This window comes from Oncorhynchus masou, chromosome 5, assembly GCF_036934945.1.
Source record: "Oncorhynchus masou masou isolate Uvic2021 chromosome 5, UVic_Omas_1.1, whole genome shotgun sequence".
Lineage (NCBI taxonomy): Eukaryota > Metazoa > Chordata > Actinopteri > Salmoniformes > Salmonidae > Oncorhynchus > Oncorhynchus masou.
The window spans coordinates 80814819-80832390 of NC_088216.1; the positions used below are offsets into that span (position 1 = coordinate 80814819).

The window sequence follows — 17572 nt, forward strand, 5'->3', positions numbered from 1 at the left end:
TTCATGTGGGTTGTAACACATCTGATCATGTTTAGTTGGCTGTGGGAACATCTCTTCACAGGGGTTTGTATCTTGGTTTTCATGTTTAGAAAAGAGAGACTGTAACAGAAAGAATTACAATTCGTATTCTAAATGATCAATTTGCAAAACGTACAAAATGATACGAAATTTGAAAAACATAAATATGTTGTGAATTTTTAGCTAGCTAATAGTACCCGCAAAACAGCAGTCTCAACGTCAACAGTGAAGAGGCGACTCTGGGACGCTGGCCTTATAGGTAGAGTTACTCTGTCTGGTGTCTGTGTTCTTTTGCCCATCTTAATCTTTTCATTTTATTGGCCAGTCTGAGATATGGATTTTCCTTTGCAACTCTACCTGGTAGGCCAGCATCCCAGAGTCGCCTCTTCACTGTTGACGTTGGCGTTTGAATAAACGGCCATTGCCTTCCATTCTGCTAGCAAGCGTGCAGTCTTTGGAAAATAAAAATGATAATTTACGCCGGATAATTAACCTACCAACGCGACGTTCAAAAATGAAATATGCTTCACAGAGTCGTGGCTGGACGACGACATTATCAACATACAGCTGGCTGGTTATATGCTGTATCGGCAGGATAGAGCAGCGGCGTCTGGTAAGACAAGGGGCGGCGGACTGTATCTTTTTGTAAAGAACAGCTGGTGCACGATATCTAAGGAAGTCTCAAGGTTTTGCTCGCTCTCATAAAAAGCTGTGGACCACACTATCTACCTAGAGAGTTTTTATCTGTATTTTTCATAGCTGTCTACATACCACCACAGACTGATGCTGGCACTAGGCCCGCACTAAATGAGGTGTATTCCGCCATAGGCAAACAGGAAAACGCTACCCCAGAGGCGGCGCTCCGAGTGGCCGGGGACTTTAATGCAGGGAAACTTAAATTGGTCTTACCAAATTTCTATCAGCATGTTAAATGTGCAACCAGAGGGAAACAAACTCAGGACCACCTTCACTCCACACACAGAGACACATACAAAACTCTCCCTCACCCTCCATTTGACAAATCTGACCATAATTCTATCCTCCTGATTGCCTGCTTACAAGCACAAATGAAAGCAGGAAGCACCAGTGACATGATTAATAAAAAAGTGGTCAGTTGAAGCAGATGCTTAGCTACAGGACTGTTTTGCACAGACTGGAATATGTTCCGGGATTCCTCTGATGGCATTGAGGAATACACCACATCAGTCATTGGCTTCATCAATAAGTGCATCGATGACTTCGTCCCCACAGTGACCGTACGTACATACCCCAACCAGAAGCCATGGATTACAGGCAACATCCGCACTGAGCTAAAGGCTAGAGCTGCCGCTTTCAAGGAGCGGGACTCTAACCCGGAAGCTTATAAGAAATCGTGCTATTCCCTCCGATGAACAATAAAACAGGCAAGCGTCAATACAGGACTAAGATCGAATCATACTACACCGGCTCTGACACTCGTTGGATGTGGCAGGACTTGCAAACCATTACAGAGTACAAAGGGAAGCACAGCCGAGAGCTGCCCAGTGACACAAGCCTACCAGACAAGCTAAACTACTTCTATCCTCGCTTCGAGGCAAATAACACTGAAACATGCATGAGAGCACCAGCTGTTCAGGAAGACTGTGTGATCACTCTCTCCGCAGGCGATGTGAGAAAGACCTTTAAACAGATCATCATTCACAAGGCCGCAGGGCCAGACAGATTACCAGGATGTGTACTGCAAGCATGCGCTGACCAACTGGCAAGTGTCTTCACTGACATTTTCAACCTCTCCCTGTCCGTGTCTGTAATATCAACATGTTTTAAGCAGACCACCTTAGTCCCTGTGCCCAAGAACACTAAGGTAATGTGCCTAAATGACTACCGACCCATAGCACTCACTTCTGTAGCCATGAAGTGCTTTGAAAGGCTGTTCATGGCTCACATCAACACCATTATCCCTGAAACCCACTCCAATGTGCATACCGCCTAACAGATACACAGATAATGCAATCTCTATTGCATTCCACACTGCCCTTTCCCACCTGGACAAAAGGAACACATATGTGAGAATGCTATTCATTGACTACAGCTCAGCGTTCAACAGCATAGTGCCCTCAAAGCTCATCAATAAGCTAAGGACCCTGGGACTAAACACCTCCCTCTGCAACTGGATCTTGTACTTCCTGACGGGCCGCCCCAGGGGGTAAGGGTAGTTAGCAACACATCCTCAACACTGATCCTCAACACAGAGGCCCCTCAGGGGTGCGTGCTCAGTCCCCTCCTGTACTCCCCGTTCACTCATGACTGCACGGCCAGGCACGGCTCCAACACCATCATTAAGTTAACCGATGGCACAACAGTGGTAGGCCTGATCACTGACACCGACGAGACAGCCTATGGGGAGGTCAAAGACCTGTCTGTGAGGTGCCAAGACAACAACCTCTCCCTCAACGTGACCAATACAAAAGAGATGAATGTGGACAACAAGAAAAAAAGTATTTAGCACGCCCCAATTCTCATCGACGGAGCTGTAGTGGAGCAGGTTGAGAGCTTCACGTTCCTTGGCGTCTACATCACCAACAAACTAACATGGTCCAAACACACCAAGACAGTCGTGAAAAGGGCGCGACAAAACTTATTCCCCCTCAGGAGACTGAAAACATTTGGTATGGATCCTCAGAACCTCATAAGGTTCTACAGCTACACCATCAAGAGCATCCTGACTGGTTGCATCGCTGCCATGTATGGCAACTGCTCAGCCTCCGACTGCAAGGCACTACAGAGGGTAGTGCGTACGGCCCAGTACATCACTGTGGCAAAGCTTCCTGCCATCCAGGACCTCTATACCAGGCGTGTCAGAGGAAGGCCCTAAAACCGTACCGGAGCGCCAAGTCTAGGTCCAAGAGGCTTCTAAACAGCTTCCACCCCCAAGCCATAAGACTCCTATACATCTAATCAAATGGCTGACTATTTTCATTGCCCCTCCTCTCCTTTTGCACTGCTGCTACTCTCTGTTGTTATCATCCATGCATAGTCACTTTAATAACTCTACCAACATGTACATATTACCTCAATTACCTCAACTAACCGGTGCCCCCGCACATTGACTCTGTACCGGTACCCCCCGTATATAGTCTCACTGTTGTTATTTTCCTGTTGCTCTTTAATTACTTGTTATTTTTTATTTCTTATTCATATTTTTTTATTTGTATTTTTTTTAACTGCATTGTTGGTTAAGGGCTTGTAAGTAAGCATTTCACTGTAAGGTCTACTACACCTGTTGTATTTGGTGCATGTGACTAATCCAATTTGATTTGATTTGCTAAATTATTTCATTTTATAATATAGGACAAAACACACATCACAACAAGAGAGAGACAACACTACATAAAGAGAGACCTAAAACAACAGCATAGCAAGGCAGCAACACATGACAACACAGCATGGTAGTAACACAACATGGCAGCACCACAACATGGTAGCAGCACAAAACATGGTACAAACATTATTGGGCACAGACAACTTTTATTTATTTTTATTTCACCTTTATTTAACCAAATAGGCCAGTTGAGAACAAGTTCTCATTTACAACAACACAAAGGGCAAGAAGGTAGAGACAACAATACATTGCACAAAGCAGCCACAAAAACTGTCAGTAAGAGTGTCCATGATTGAGTGTCCACTATGTTACGTCTAGTCTATGAGACCAGGCTGGCTATCCACATAGCCTACTTTAAACTTCCTCCCCAGTCATCAAGGCCTGCTGTAACCCTGTAGCACCTGTAGCCCATCTAAACTAAACCACGCTGTCTCTCAGTCATTCCTACCGCCTGTGACTCAAACATGGCTTCGCAGCTTTGAACTCTTTAGTGCACTTTAAACACACCATCACCAGATCTATGTAGATACATGGCTCTGACCACCACCATCGTCAGGCTTTGAAGTGTCCTGAATCACCAGTGAACCGTGCCCATCTTCAGACTCTCCAGACAACACCACTTCTCCCCTCTCCATTAGCCATTAAGGCCACACAGGCTTTAGAGTGATTGTGTTAATGGATCTGGGTGTCAGTCGGCTGTCTGTCTGTGAATTTGTGTCTGTGCATGCGTGAGTGTGTGTGTGCATGTGTGCATGCGTGAGTGTGTGTGTGCATGTGTGTGCGTGTGTATTCATGCTTGCGTGTGTACGTGTGTTTAGGGTCCATCAGCTGTTTCCGGAAGTTCAAAGGGCCACACCACCACCTCTACCAGGTTCATCTCCATTAATATTAACTGTGGGGTGATGTCATCTGTCTGGTCTCTGAGGGCCTGACTGGATGTGATTAGAGGCTAGCTGGGCTGGAGCTTCTCTAGTGTCTTTTTTATTTTTACCTATCTGTGGGCTAATGGACAGACATTTACACCGCTTGTCTTTGCTCTCCTCTCCTCTCATCACCTCCTCTCCTCCTCTCCTCTCCTCTCCTCTCCTCCTCTCCCCTCTTCCTTCAGGCCGACGCTGCAAAAAAAGAGCTGCTTCTCTCTGCTTCCCTCACCTGACAGCTGGATGTTCAGAGGGGTAAGTTGTTTACAATGTTATATCTATTGTTAGTCAGCATCCGAATAGGGCTGTGTGTGTGTGTGTGTGTGTGTGTGTGTGTGTGTGTGTGTGTGTGTGTGTGTGTGTGTGTGTGTGTGTGTGTGTGTGTGCGTGCGTGCGTGTGGGCGTGTGTTAACACTGCCATATTCATAGTCCTCTGTATTGATTACAATCACTCTGATTACAATGGATCTCTGATCCCTACTCAGGAAATGAAAACAACATTTTTTTTGTATTAAGGAAAATGCCATTTTCACATGCAGATCTTTACCCATGATGTCCTGTTAGTCTCTCCCCTCTATGTTTGTCTGGAGCTAGGCTGAAAGACTGGCTGGGCCTGCCCATAGGGGCTCTCGGCAAAAGTAGTGCCCTACGTGGGGAATAGGGTGCTGTTTTGGACACAGCCAAAGAGCATGTTACACATTTTAGTTTCACTATGGTCTCACTTAACAATCCAGTTTGCTTGAACATATGATTCCATTCATGTTTGATGAGTTTGATGGCTGATTTCATAGCAAACTTGCCACTGGATGGCAGAGGAATGAACAACTCGCTGTTTGGTTTTTGAGTGTCTTGAATTTGTTGCAGCTACAGGTATCTTGTGAGGCAGGGAGAAAACAAAGACGTGTGACAAAATGAACGTAAAGTTTCAGAACACAATGTCCTGATATCAGAGCAGTTATTACATGGTAAGATATGGTAGACGGTACCAGAGCCTTCTAGTTGAAATGTATACAAAGCATTATATATTTGGAATATATTTGGAATATTACAATTTTAGACTCTTTGGATGTGACTTGAGCTTGACCATGTTCACGCTGTGGCTGTAGATTAGTTAGCTCAAGTCAGAGCCTATCTATTTGAGGTCCTTGTTGCTGGAGGACTCCTGTCAATCAATGTAAACAGATCCTGTTCTGTGTTGCCTATCCTGTCCATGACTTTTGGCCTCAGCTCAGTTCCCCCTCCTGCACATTGCTCTGACGCTAGCGCTCTGACAGGGTCGGTTGGGCGAGCAGACAGTGAGTCTGGTGGTTGGAACAGCCAACACAAACAAGGCCAGGGGCTGGCACTTCGCTGGCATCTCACACCCAGAGATGAGCACTGGAATCCTGGACTGATTCAGTCGCTGGAGAGGAAAACAGAGCCCTGGCCTGACTTCCTTTCTTAGGTTAGATCACAACACTGTCAGTCTACTCTGCTGCATTAGAATTTTGTTGAAGATGAAAGTTTGTTTGAAATACAGTATTTTATTGTAAAACCAACACATTTTGGAAAATGCCTTTATTTGGGTCTGAAGCGTCTGAATTTTGTGTTGCACTTCAAGACTTTAAAGTTGTATATATTCCAGAGATTTCAGCTGGAGCCACGGCAACTCCTGATATAGATATCAAACACACTTTATTACTTATTTTCCTCAGTTATTATTGACTTCTGACGTGTTTGTTAATATATCATTCATGTAACATGAAAAGAACAACCGTGCTGGTGTCAAGTGGACATATAACATCTTGGGGTTCTTTAGAATGGCTTCCAAGCACAGACCAGCACACTGCTTTGGCTGTTTTTCCTTTTGATTGCATTACGTTTTTATTTGTGTTTGTGTGATTAAAACTGTCATAAACAGTGACTGGTTTACATTGGCAGTGAGTGGATGCTTGGTGGTATCAGATTGAAAGTGTATTGTCAGTGATTGTGCCAGGAAAGCACAGTGTCTTGTAAGGATAGAAGGGTGGTTTGTATGGGAATGGGAGCGTGTATGGTGGAGGAAGCAGAACACGAACAGGTTTCCAAAAAAGGAGTTTGCCCAAATACAATGCTTTAGACACACACAGCCAGACCATTTAGAGCAGCCAATCTATCTTCTGCACTCTGGAGAATGTTCCAAAACAACTGCTTCGGGCTGTTTTCGAAATGTGCTGTTTGTTTCTAAAGAATTACATGTATTAATATTGGAAACCGCTAGCTAGTTACATTTAACAAAAATATGAATGCAACATGCAACAATTTCAAAGATTTTACTGAGTCACAGTTCATATAAGGAAATCGGTCAATTTACATGGTCATCAGTGGCCGAGAGTTGATATTTTTTAACATGGATTTCACATGACTGGGAATAGAGATATGCATCTGTTGGTCACAGATACCATAAAAAAAGGTAGGGGCATGGATCAGAAAACCAGTCTGGTGTGACCTCCCTTTGCCTCATCTCCTTCGCATAGAGTTGATCAGGCTGTTGATTGTGGCCTGTGGAATGTTGACCCACTCCTCTTCAATAGCTGTGTGATGTTGCTGGATATTGGCAGGAACTGGAATAAGCTGTTGTACATATCTATACAGAGCATCCCAAACATGCTCAATGGGTGACATGTCTGGTGAGTATGCAGGCCATGGTATAACTGGGCCATTTTTAACTTCCAGGAATTGTGTACAGATCCTTGCAACATGGGGCCGTGCATTATCATGCTGAAACATGAGGTGATGGCGGCAGTTGAATGGCATGACAATGGGCCTCAGGATCTCGTCACGGTATGCCTGTGCATTCGAATTGCCATTGATAAAATGCAATTCTGTTCGTTGTCCGTAGCTTATCCCTGCCCATACCATAACACCACCGCCACCATGGGGGACATCTGCCAGGTACAGTTGAAACCGGGATTCATCCATGAAGAGTACACTTCTCCAGCGTGTCAGTGGTCATCGAAGGTGAGCAGTAACCCATTGAAGTTGGTTACGACGCCAAACTGCAGTCAGGTCAAGACCCTGGTGTGAACGATGAGCACGCAGATGGGCATCTCTAAGACGGTTTCTGACAGTTTGTGCAGAAATTCTTCAGTTGTGCAAACCCACTGTTTCATCAGCTGTCTGGGTGGCTAGTCTCAGATGATCCCGCAGGTGAAGAAGCCAGATGTGGAGGTCCTGGGCTGGCATGGTTACACGTGGTCTGTGATTGTGAGGGTATTGGGCATACTGCTAAATTCTCTAAAAATACATTGTAGGCGGCTTATGGTAGAGACATGAACATTAAATTCTCAGCTCTGGTGGATATTCCTGCTGTCAGCATGCCAATTGTACACTCCCTGAAAACTTCAGACGTCTGTGGCATTGTGTTGTGTGACAAAACTGCATGTTATAGAGTGGCCTTTTATTGTCCCAAGCACAAGGTGCACCTGTGTAATGATCATGTTGATTATGGCTTAGATGCCGCTAACGGGATCGATATGACAACAGCCAGTGAAAGTGCAGGGCGCCAAATTCAAAACAACAGAAATCTCAAAATTAAAATTCCTCGAACATAGAAGTATTTTACACCATTTTAAAGATAAACTTGTTGTTAATCCCACCACAGTGTCCAATTTCAAAAAGGCTTTACGACGAAAGCACACCAAACAATTATGTTAGGTCTGCACCTAGTCACAGAAAAACACAGCCATTTTTCCAGCCAAAGAGAGGAGTCACAAAAAGCAGAAATAGAGATAAAATTAATCACTAACCTTCTCCAGCATGAATCACTAACCACTTTATCAACTAAACTGAAAAGGGTTTGGTTTCCCTTTTGCTTGTCATTGTGTAATTTCAACAGGGCAGGCCACCCCTGGGTCTGGATGTGTGTGTGTGTGTGTGTGTGTGTGTGTGTGTGTGTGTGTGTGTGTGTGTGTGTGTGTGTGTGTGTGTGTGTGTGTGTGTGTGTGTGTGTGTGTGTGTGTGTGTGTGTGTGTGTGTGTGTGTGTGTGTGTGTGTGAGCGTGTGTGTGTGTGTGCGTGCATGAACCTGGACCTGCTGCAGAGGTTGTTTCCGTCAGCTCCTAACGGACAGCACAACGTCAACATCTCCCCATCAAAACCTTTTGTCTTCAGCACACACACGAGAAAACACACACACACCAAGCTGACCAATTTGTCGTTGTGTTTTTCCTCGCTCGAGGCTGGCTGCGGGGTCACAGCCAAGTTGAGTGTGAATTGAATACAAAAGCATTAGCCACTACTCTGAGCGATGCTGTATCTATCTCAAGCAAAAGTCCTGACGAGAGATTACGATAAGGTATCCTATCTAAACACTGTAACAGGAACAGCTGCTGTTTAAATAAGCTGAATCATAGTGGAGGAATGAGCTTCTCTGTCTGGTCTGGTCTGGTTCTTCATGATGCCAGTGACTCTCACTACAGACTCTCAAAATCTCCTTTGTAATAATTATCCACTACTTACTTTGATTTAGATGTTTTGAGTTTCTCAGATTTACGTTTACTATGTTACCTGTAGTCTATGAGACCAGGCTGGCCATCCACATAGTATACTTTTTTTGATGCTATTTTAATCTCTTAGTACAAAAGTCCAAACTGGTAACACTTGTAACGTGTATTTTATTGTGCATTCATTTTGTTTGGAGACATCTTTCACCACACAACACTTTATCCTAAATATACATGTCCTGTGAAAAACCATGAGAACATTGATCACCAAAACACAACATAATGATATCTTCTCAATGTAGTTGTTAAAGCAACCAGTTAATCCAATAGCAAAAAATGCAAGAATCATGTTTCAAAATTGCCCTTTCAATGTATGCTCAAATACTGCAAATTACAGAACATTGTATTGTTTTCAAATTAGGCAATACACTTGCACAATCCATCAAAATTGACCCATCAAACATGTTAATGTTTATCCCATTTGTGATCAAAGGTGTGATCATTGAAGACATCTTTCCAATTATTGATGCAAAAAAATACATGTACTGTTTAGATATATTTACAACATACGGTTGGTGTATTGTAATCAAATGAAATGAATGGAAGAAACTCAATGTTCAGCAGGCACTAGTTAGCATCGAGCCTGGCTTGAGAATTTGGCCATTGGATCTCATCAACATGGCAGTGAATGTCCTCAGTTTTCATGTCCCCTTAGTGAAAAACCTTTTGGCATGGAGAATCCAAGCCTGACTTTGGTCTGGATTGATGTCATTGCATGCCTCATCCATGGCCTGAAGGAGAGTGGTACGCTCATGGGGATGGCGATCCTGTACCTTCTGCCTGTATTGTTATCATGTATTGTAATTTACAGTATTGTATTGTAATTATGTATTGTAGTTGTCCTGTGTGGCTAAGTTATTAAGAGCATGGAACTTGTAACAGAGTGGTGGGTTCTATTCTCACTGGGGTAATATACAAAAATACTGTATGTGGACTCACTGTTGCCACTTTGGACAATAGTCCTAGTAGTACATTACAGTATCATATCATACTTTATATGTATATCATTTACAAACATACATTTTCATTATGCAGTTCTCAAAATCTGTAGTAGACAAAACCAGTTTAAAATCCAGAGGTTTACCAAATGGTGGGATTATCAATTAAGAGCCGTCGGATTAAGTAATAGTAAAATGTATTTAACAAACGAGAAGAAAATCACGACAAAAATAATGTGAGCATTACAATGTGAAAAGCAATTAGTTTATATGAACATGTATTGCAATGTGAAACGGTAAGTTTGGTGACAAAGGGAATGGATGACATTACGTATTGTACTTAGTCATTGGAAAATGTGCTTTGAGTTTTGAAACAACTGCCTTTTTGATGATCTGTTGGGAGTTTTGTACTAAGCGTTGGAAAATGTAACACATACTTGTGTAAATTGCACCTAAGCGATATAAAAAAACTCTATTAGCAATTTTAAGCTATTAAAATCTTTCACTTTGACGGTGAACATTTGAGGGGGATGGGGGGGGCTTTGGAGGACAGTTCTTTGACATAATTTTTTGTTTTCTTTATAAACTAACTTATTTTGGTGTATAGCCCCCATTGGTGTACTTTTTGATAATTAAATGTCCTGTACACTCTCACAGTACCATTAGCCCCTACAATGTCTCGTGATCTGAATGAGGTACATCATCATCGTATACAGTAAGTATCCTTGCTTGAAGACACAGGGTGGGAATTACACTATTGTATAGTATCCTGACTTGAAGACACAGGGTGGGAATTATACTATTGTATAGTATCCTGACTTGAAGACACAGGGTGGGAATTACACTATTGTATAGTATCCTGACTTGAAGACACAGGGTGGGAATTATACTATTGTATAGTATCCTGACTTGAAGACACAGGGTGGGATGAAGACAGCTGTGTAAGTGGTTGACTATGTACCTCCATAGAGACTGGCTGACAGGGTATGTTTAATTTCAGTCTTTCCTGGTTCCTGGTACAGAACAGCACAGAACATGGGAGTCATCCTCCCTACCTCCCTGTCTCCTACCTACCTCCCTCTGTCTGTCTGTTATTTCATAGCAGGGAGAGCTGGAGGGAAGATGAGGCCTTTTCCCACTCATCAACTCACTCTGACTTGTTTTCCGATTCGTTAGCCACATAACACATTTCCATCCAAATGTATTCGTAGTGCATAGTTCCTACACTAAATACAAATGACCATTCATGATTATTCACAATATAAGGAGTTACAATAAATCATTATGAAGTGTTGCTATCTTATTTGTCCCAACACAACACTGTATCAAGTTTCAAGATTTATTAATCATATGTATTTATCTCCAGGCTATGAACGTTCTGTTCCTTCAACCTGGAGATCAGGTTTAGAGGTTACGCCTGAGGTCCCAAATGCCACCCCTATTCCCTACATAGTGCACTAGAGAATAGGGTACCATTTATGTTCACTACTATTCTCACCAACTCTCTCCTCAGTCATTTAAACTGACACTGAGTATTAAAGAAGCCTGTTCTGGCAAAAGGTTGCACCATTTCCCCATAAATAGCTGAGTTTGTACAATTTGTTACATTTTTCCTCTCATTTTAGTGTTATCGGAACTTTGTTCGTCTGACACATTGGTTTGCCCTGTTCCTACGAGTGTAATAAAGATTATTGAATGCTACCATAAACAGTCAAAAGTTTGGACACACCTACTCATTGAAGGGTTTTTCCTTGTTTTTACTCATTTCTACATTATAGAATAATAGTGAGGATATCAAAACTATGAAATAACACATGGAATCATGTAGTAACCAAAAAAGTGTTTAATAAATCAAAATATTTTTTATTATTATATTATCAATCATTATCATTATATTATCAATCACTCGAGCTCAACCCAATTGAGATGGTTTGGGATGAGTTGGACCACAGAGTGAAGGAAAAGCAGCCAACAAGTGCTCATCATATATGGGAAATCCATCAAGACTATTGGAAACGCATTCCAGTTGAAGCTGGTTGAGAGAGTGCCAAGAGTGTGCAAAGCTGTCATCAAGACAAAGGGTGGCTACTGCCGTGTCTTTACTATCATTAACTGAAGGTTGATAGTTTTTTATCAAAGATTCTCTGTAATTAAGTATTACTCGATTAGACTGATTAATCATGTAACCGTAATTACTAGGAAGTCGGGGCATCACGGAAAAATATTCAGATTACAAAGTTATCCTTTCCTAAAATAACTTTTCAAATATTTTCATATCTGATCCATAGTCTTCTGATTAATGAATTATTTACTTTACCTCATGTTAGTTTCATTCCAAACGTCGTAAATTGTTGGTTATCTGCACGAACCCAGTCTCCACTATGAGTCATCCATACATCAATTGTCTTAAATAAAGTATTTATTACAAACTAAGTAATTCACAGAAATGCATAAACAAACAAACAGGGTAAATGTGGTTACATGAAATGATAGGAAAATGTGCCCTAGTGGGCTAAACCGGCATGGCGGCTTGTTAGACAAAAGGGGGAGTGGGGGTCGACTAAGAAGTCATTATAACAATTGAAATGCTAATCCTTTGCACATGAACGCTCACTCATTCGAGAACAATTGCAATCAATATATATTTACGCTCAGTGTGTCGTCTTGATCGCTGGTGAAAAGTTCATTTATTTTGTAGAATTGTCTGTCTCTCTCTCTCTCTCTCTCTCTCTCTGTTGTGGTCATAGTGAATAGTTCAGAGTGACATTCATTAGTTTCGTTATAGAATGGATGTTTCGGCGGTTGTCGTTCTTCGCGTTCAATAATACCGAATTCCTAGCTGCAGACTAGTAATTCATATCAAAGACTTGTTCTTATTCTGTCGGTATAGATAGTCTAAGAGTTTAACCGCGTGGTATGGTTAAAAGATTCTACAACCTTTGTAGTGTTGTAGAAAAACATGGTCTGCAACCTTTAGCTGTCATGTCTTTCTGTTCCTGCCATCTCATAATTCTTCAGCTGTTCTACATCTCCCCTAACTAGCTCATTCACTCTTTCACACCTGTTTCTCTCTTCCCCCTCTGATTAGGTCTCTATTTCTCTCTCTGTTCCTGCTACTTTCAGTGTCTGATTCTTGTTTGTGTTTTTGATGCCAGAAGCAAGCTGTCGTCCCGTTTGCTTCCACCTTGTCCCCTGTCGGAGTGGCAGGTGGGGTTTGATTCGGAAGCCATTCCTGTTTTTCATTAAAGAACTCTGTTTTCTGTTAAAACCGCTTTTGGGTCTTCACTCAAGTACATAACATTTCATCCAGGAGCTCGGTCTGCCTCGAAAACCCTAACTGGGCTAACCCTAACTGGGCTCAGGGGCGGTCCTCTGATTTAGTTAACACCAATCCCCTTTTTGAGTTTTCCTTCAGTCCAAAATCATATTACACACTTTTACAAACAATACTGTTTGTTCATCATACACACTGATTCATCTTATACAACAATTAGATGTAAACCTAATATCTGAGGCTATTATATAAACAGCGTTATGGTAATGTGGCCACACCGTCTCCCATGGGCTTCCCCAAGTTGTGACAAACGGACCAGTTCGTAGCTGGATTCTTCACCGATCTTTTATACCCAAAGAGGCCAACGTCATGACACTACTTAGAAGAATCTCAAATCTAAAATATATTTTGATTTGTTTAACACTTTTTTTGGTTTACGACATGATTCCATAAATGTTATTTCATAGTTTTTTTTTATTTTTTATTTTATTTCACCTTTATTTAACCAGGTAGGCTAGTTGAGAACAAGTTCTCATTTACAACTGCGACCTGGCCAAGATAAAGCATAGCAGTGTGAACAGACAAAACAGAGTTACACATGGAGTAAACAATTAACAAGTCAATAACACAGTAGAAAAAAAAGGGGAGTCTATATACAATGTGTGCAAAAGGCATGAGGAGGTAGGCGAATAATTACAATATTGCAGATTAACACTGGATTGATAAATGGTCATGTACAGGTAGAGATGTTGGTGTGCAAAAGAGCAGAAAAGTAAATAAATAAAAACTGTGGGGATGAGGTAGGTGAAAATGGGTGGGCTATTTACCAATAGATTATGTACAGCTGCAGCGATCGGTTAGCTGCTCAGATAGCTGATGTTTGAAGTTGGTGAGGGAGATAAAGGTCTCCAACTTCAGCGATTTTGCAATTCGTTCCAGTCACAGGCAGCAGAGTACTGGAACGAAAGGGCGGCCGAATGAGGTGTTGGCTTTAGGGATGATCAGTGAGATACACCTGCTGGAGCGCGTGCTACGGATGGGTGTTGCCATCGTGACCAGTGAACTGAGATAAGGCGGAGCTTTACCTAGCATGGCCTTGTAGACGACCTGGAGCCAGTGGGTCTGGCGACGAATATGTAGCGAGGGCCAGCCGACTAGAGCATACAAGTCGCAGTGGTGGGTAGTATAAGGTGCTTTAGTGACAAAACGGATGGCACTGTGATAAACTGCATCCAGTTTGCTGAGAAGAGTGTTGGAAGCAATTTTGTAGATGACATCGCCGAAGTCGAGGATCGGTAGGATAGTCAGTTTTACTAGGGTAAGCTTGGCATCGTGAGTGAAGGAGGCTTTGTTACGGAATAGAAAGCCGACTCTTGATTTGATTTTCGATTGGAGATGTTTGATATGGGTCTGGAAGGAGAGTTTGCAGTCTAGCCAGACACCTAGGTACTTATAGTTTTGATGTCTTCACTATTATTCTACAATGCAGAAAAAAGCGCAAATAAAGAAAAACCCTTGAATGAGTAGATGTGTCCAAACCTTTGACTGGTACTGTACTTCATTGCAACGTTTCAACCGGAGTTAACTGGGTGCAGTTATCTATTTTTCTCTGAGGATTCCTTTCCCCAGGTGGAATTCCACCTGGGCGATGTGTTCAGTCTGGAGTTGACAGCCACTAGTCCAGAGTCAGGCTCTACCTGGCACTTTCCCAAATCTTTTGCACCCTGCACCTGGATAATTGATTGTGTGTGTGTGTGTGTGTGTGTGTGTGTGTGTGTGTGTGTGTGTGTGTGTGTGTGTGTGTGTGTGTGTGTGTGTGTGTGTGTGTGTGTGTGTGTGCGTGCGTGCGTGTGCGTGTGTGTGCGTGCGTGTGTGTGTTCACTACAGTTGAACTGTGTGGCCCTGTTGTTTGTCCTTCTCATAACCTTTAGAGTAACTTGCGGCAAATCTCAAAAGTATTCTTGTAAACTCAGACTACAAGAATAGGACAACATGATAACATGTTGCTTCCAGTGAGGTTATCTAATGTCGTGGTCTAGCCTATACATGTTGTCGGCGATAGCATTAGCTCAAAAATCTACAAAATCTCATATTGATCAGCAAACACCTTGAGTGAGGTTTTCAGACAGGAATTGGATTGAAGCATTTAAAATATATAATTCTAATGAAAGCAGAATATCGATCAACACAAGAACGTTTTCAACTTATGAAACATAAAACAAATGAATTAAATAAAACATTTTGGATTGAAGCATAAAGTAACAGTAGGTCAATGTGACGACATCATAAATGCTAATTACAGTCGGGGTTATTCAAATAGAACTTGTACTGCAGTTCGTAAAACACAAAGTGGATGAAACTGCACCTTCAGGGGCACATGTCAGACATGTATTTTATAACGTGAGTTATTGTCAGATGATTGCTACTGTACTTGCTGTGTGGTGTCACTTTGAGAAAGTCACTCTTTATTGCTCCAAACTGCAGGCTATAAATCAGCTATACATGTTCCTGTTTATCTTGTCTCAAGATGGTTTATGTAAATCCACACGTCCATAAAGTAATACACTGTTACACATGTTTATGGGCCATACTTTCTTTATTAAAGTTAAAGGTCTCAACCTCTGTCATCTTGAGGACTTCAGTCTTAGCTCTCTGTTATGGTGTCGTCGTCCCGTCCCACCACCCACCACCACCTCGCATTCAGGAATTACAGGAAATGCTTCCAGGAAGTTGTGACTCACAGTAGCGTCTTAAATTCCTGTCAGTTTCCTGTTAGCTTCCTGTTCTCACAAGCAACACTCTGTTAGGTGAACAACATCCTGTCATACACCTAGTGTACTGTAGGCAGTTAACTAAATACTTTACCATCCACTGCACAGTTGTTTCTTTCCCAAATATGGGCAATGTTGTTATCAGGTTATCTGTGTCACCAGGGCTGGAATGGCGAGTGATTGAAAAAAACATTTATTGATTCCCATCGGGGAAATACATTGGATTTGATATGGAGTAAGATGATCACATTGAATGTGATGGTAAACATCGGTTTGCAGGCTATACAAGTATTTCACACTGTCACACATTTCCAACAGCATGGATTTGTTTCCAGTGGAAATAAAGCTTTTAAGGCATGTAGTACTGCCAGTTCTTTATTGACCTCAGTAATGGGTGTGAGAAGTGGGCCACAGAACCTAATGGTCATGAGGAGAGGGCAATAGCACTGCATCCCTAATATTGCTCTCTTTATCTGTGGCCAGAGACTGCATTGTCTGTTTGTCTGAGGTAGCAGGGGTAGAGGTAGCAGGGCACGAGGGTGGGCGGTGCACTAACTTTTCGGACGAGAAGAAGAACAAAACTGTGTGGTCTGTCGGCCTTTGTGACTCGTCAGGCTCGATATAGCATCAGCTCAGTTACTCCTCTCGCTACATCCTGTTGTGAAGCAGCGCGACTCGGCCTCGTCTGGCTGTCGCTCATGCATGGGGCTCTCTCTCTATCACACACTCAAACAGACACAGGCACATAAACACCTCTGTGGACCCTGTGTGTGAAGAGCAAGCTGGATGTGAGACCCTTGTTTCCTGGGCTAGCAGAGGAATAGACTAGATCTGAGTCTGTGTGACCTGGGCTATCTGAAGAACAGGCTGGATCTGGGCTAGCAGAGGAATAGACTAGATCTGAGTCTGTGTGACCTGGGCTATCTGAAGAACAGGCTGGATCTGGGCTAGCAGAGGAACAGACTAGATCTGAGTCTGTGTGACCTGGGCTATCTGAAGAACAGGCTGGATCTGGGCTAGCAGAGGAACAGACTAGATCTGAGTCTGTGTGACCTGGGCTATCTGAAGAACAGGCTGGATCTGGGCTAGCAGAGGAACAGACTAGATCCCAGTCTGTGTGACCTGGGCTATCTGAAGAACAGGCTGGATCTGGGCTAGCAGAGGAACAGACTAGATCTGAGTCTGCTATCTGAAGAACAGGCTGGATCTGGGCTAGCAGAGGAATAGACTAGAAGAACTATCTGAAGGCTGGATCTGGGCTAGCAGAGGCCCTCAGTGGGAAAGGAAACCGTTAACGTGACTCTGGGGAGCAAACCGGCACAGGGGTCCCTCATGATGGGGTGTTGTCTGTTTGTGCATCAGAAGGTGAGTAAGAGGAGAGGTCTTATAGGTACCAACCCTGCTCTGGAGGATAGTTATAGTGAGAGTCCTACCAACCCTGCTCTGGAGGATAGTTATAGTGAGAGTCCTACCAACCCTGCTCTGGAGGATAGTTATAGTGAGAGTCCCCAACCCTGCTCAACCAACCCTGCTCTGGAGGATAGTTATAGTGAGAGTCCTACCAACCCTGCTCTGGAGGATAGTTATAGTGAGAGTCCTACCAACCCTGCTCTGGAGGATAGTTATAGTGAGAGTCCTACCAACCCTGCTCTGGAGGATAGTTATAGTGAGAGTCCTACCAACCCTGCTCTGGAGGATAGTTATAGTGAGAGTCCTACCAACCCTGCTCTGGAGGATAGAGTGGAGTCCTACCCTGCTCTGGAGGATA

At 42.9% G+C, this 17572-nt stretch overlaps 1 protein-coding gene across 2 annotated transcripts in view; it reads left to right on the top strand.

The window, feature by feature from the left end:
- Positions 1-17572, top strand: part of arhgef3 (Rho guanine nucleotide exchange factor (GEF) 3) — a 116574-nt gene that overhangs the window by 21825 nt on the left and 77177 nt on the right. Inside the window, exons 1-2 of one of the 2 annotated variants that reach the window (XM_064966961.1) lie at positions 16420-16946; positions 17052-17169. In XM_064966961.1, coding sequence (XP_064823033.1) covers positions 17137-17169 — 33 coding nt within the window. In that variant the 5' untranslated portion in view covers positions 16420-16946; positions 17052-17136. Of the gene's footprint in view, positions 1-4487; positions 4555-16419; positions 16947-17051; positions 17170-17572 lie in introns of those variants that run through there. The other variant, XM_064966959.1, reaches the window with a different exon arrangement.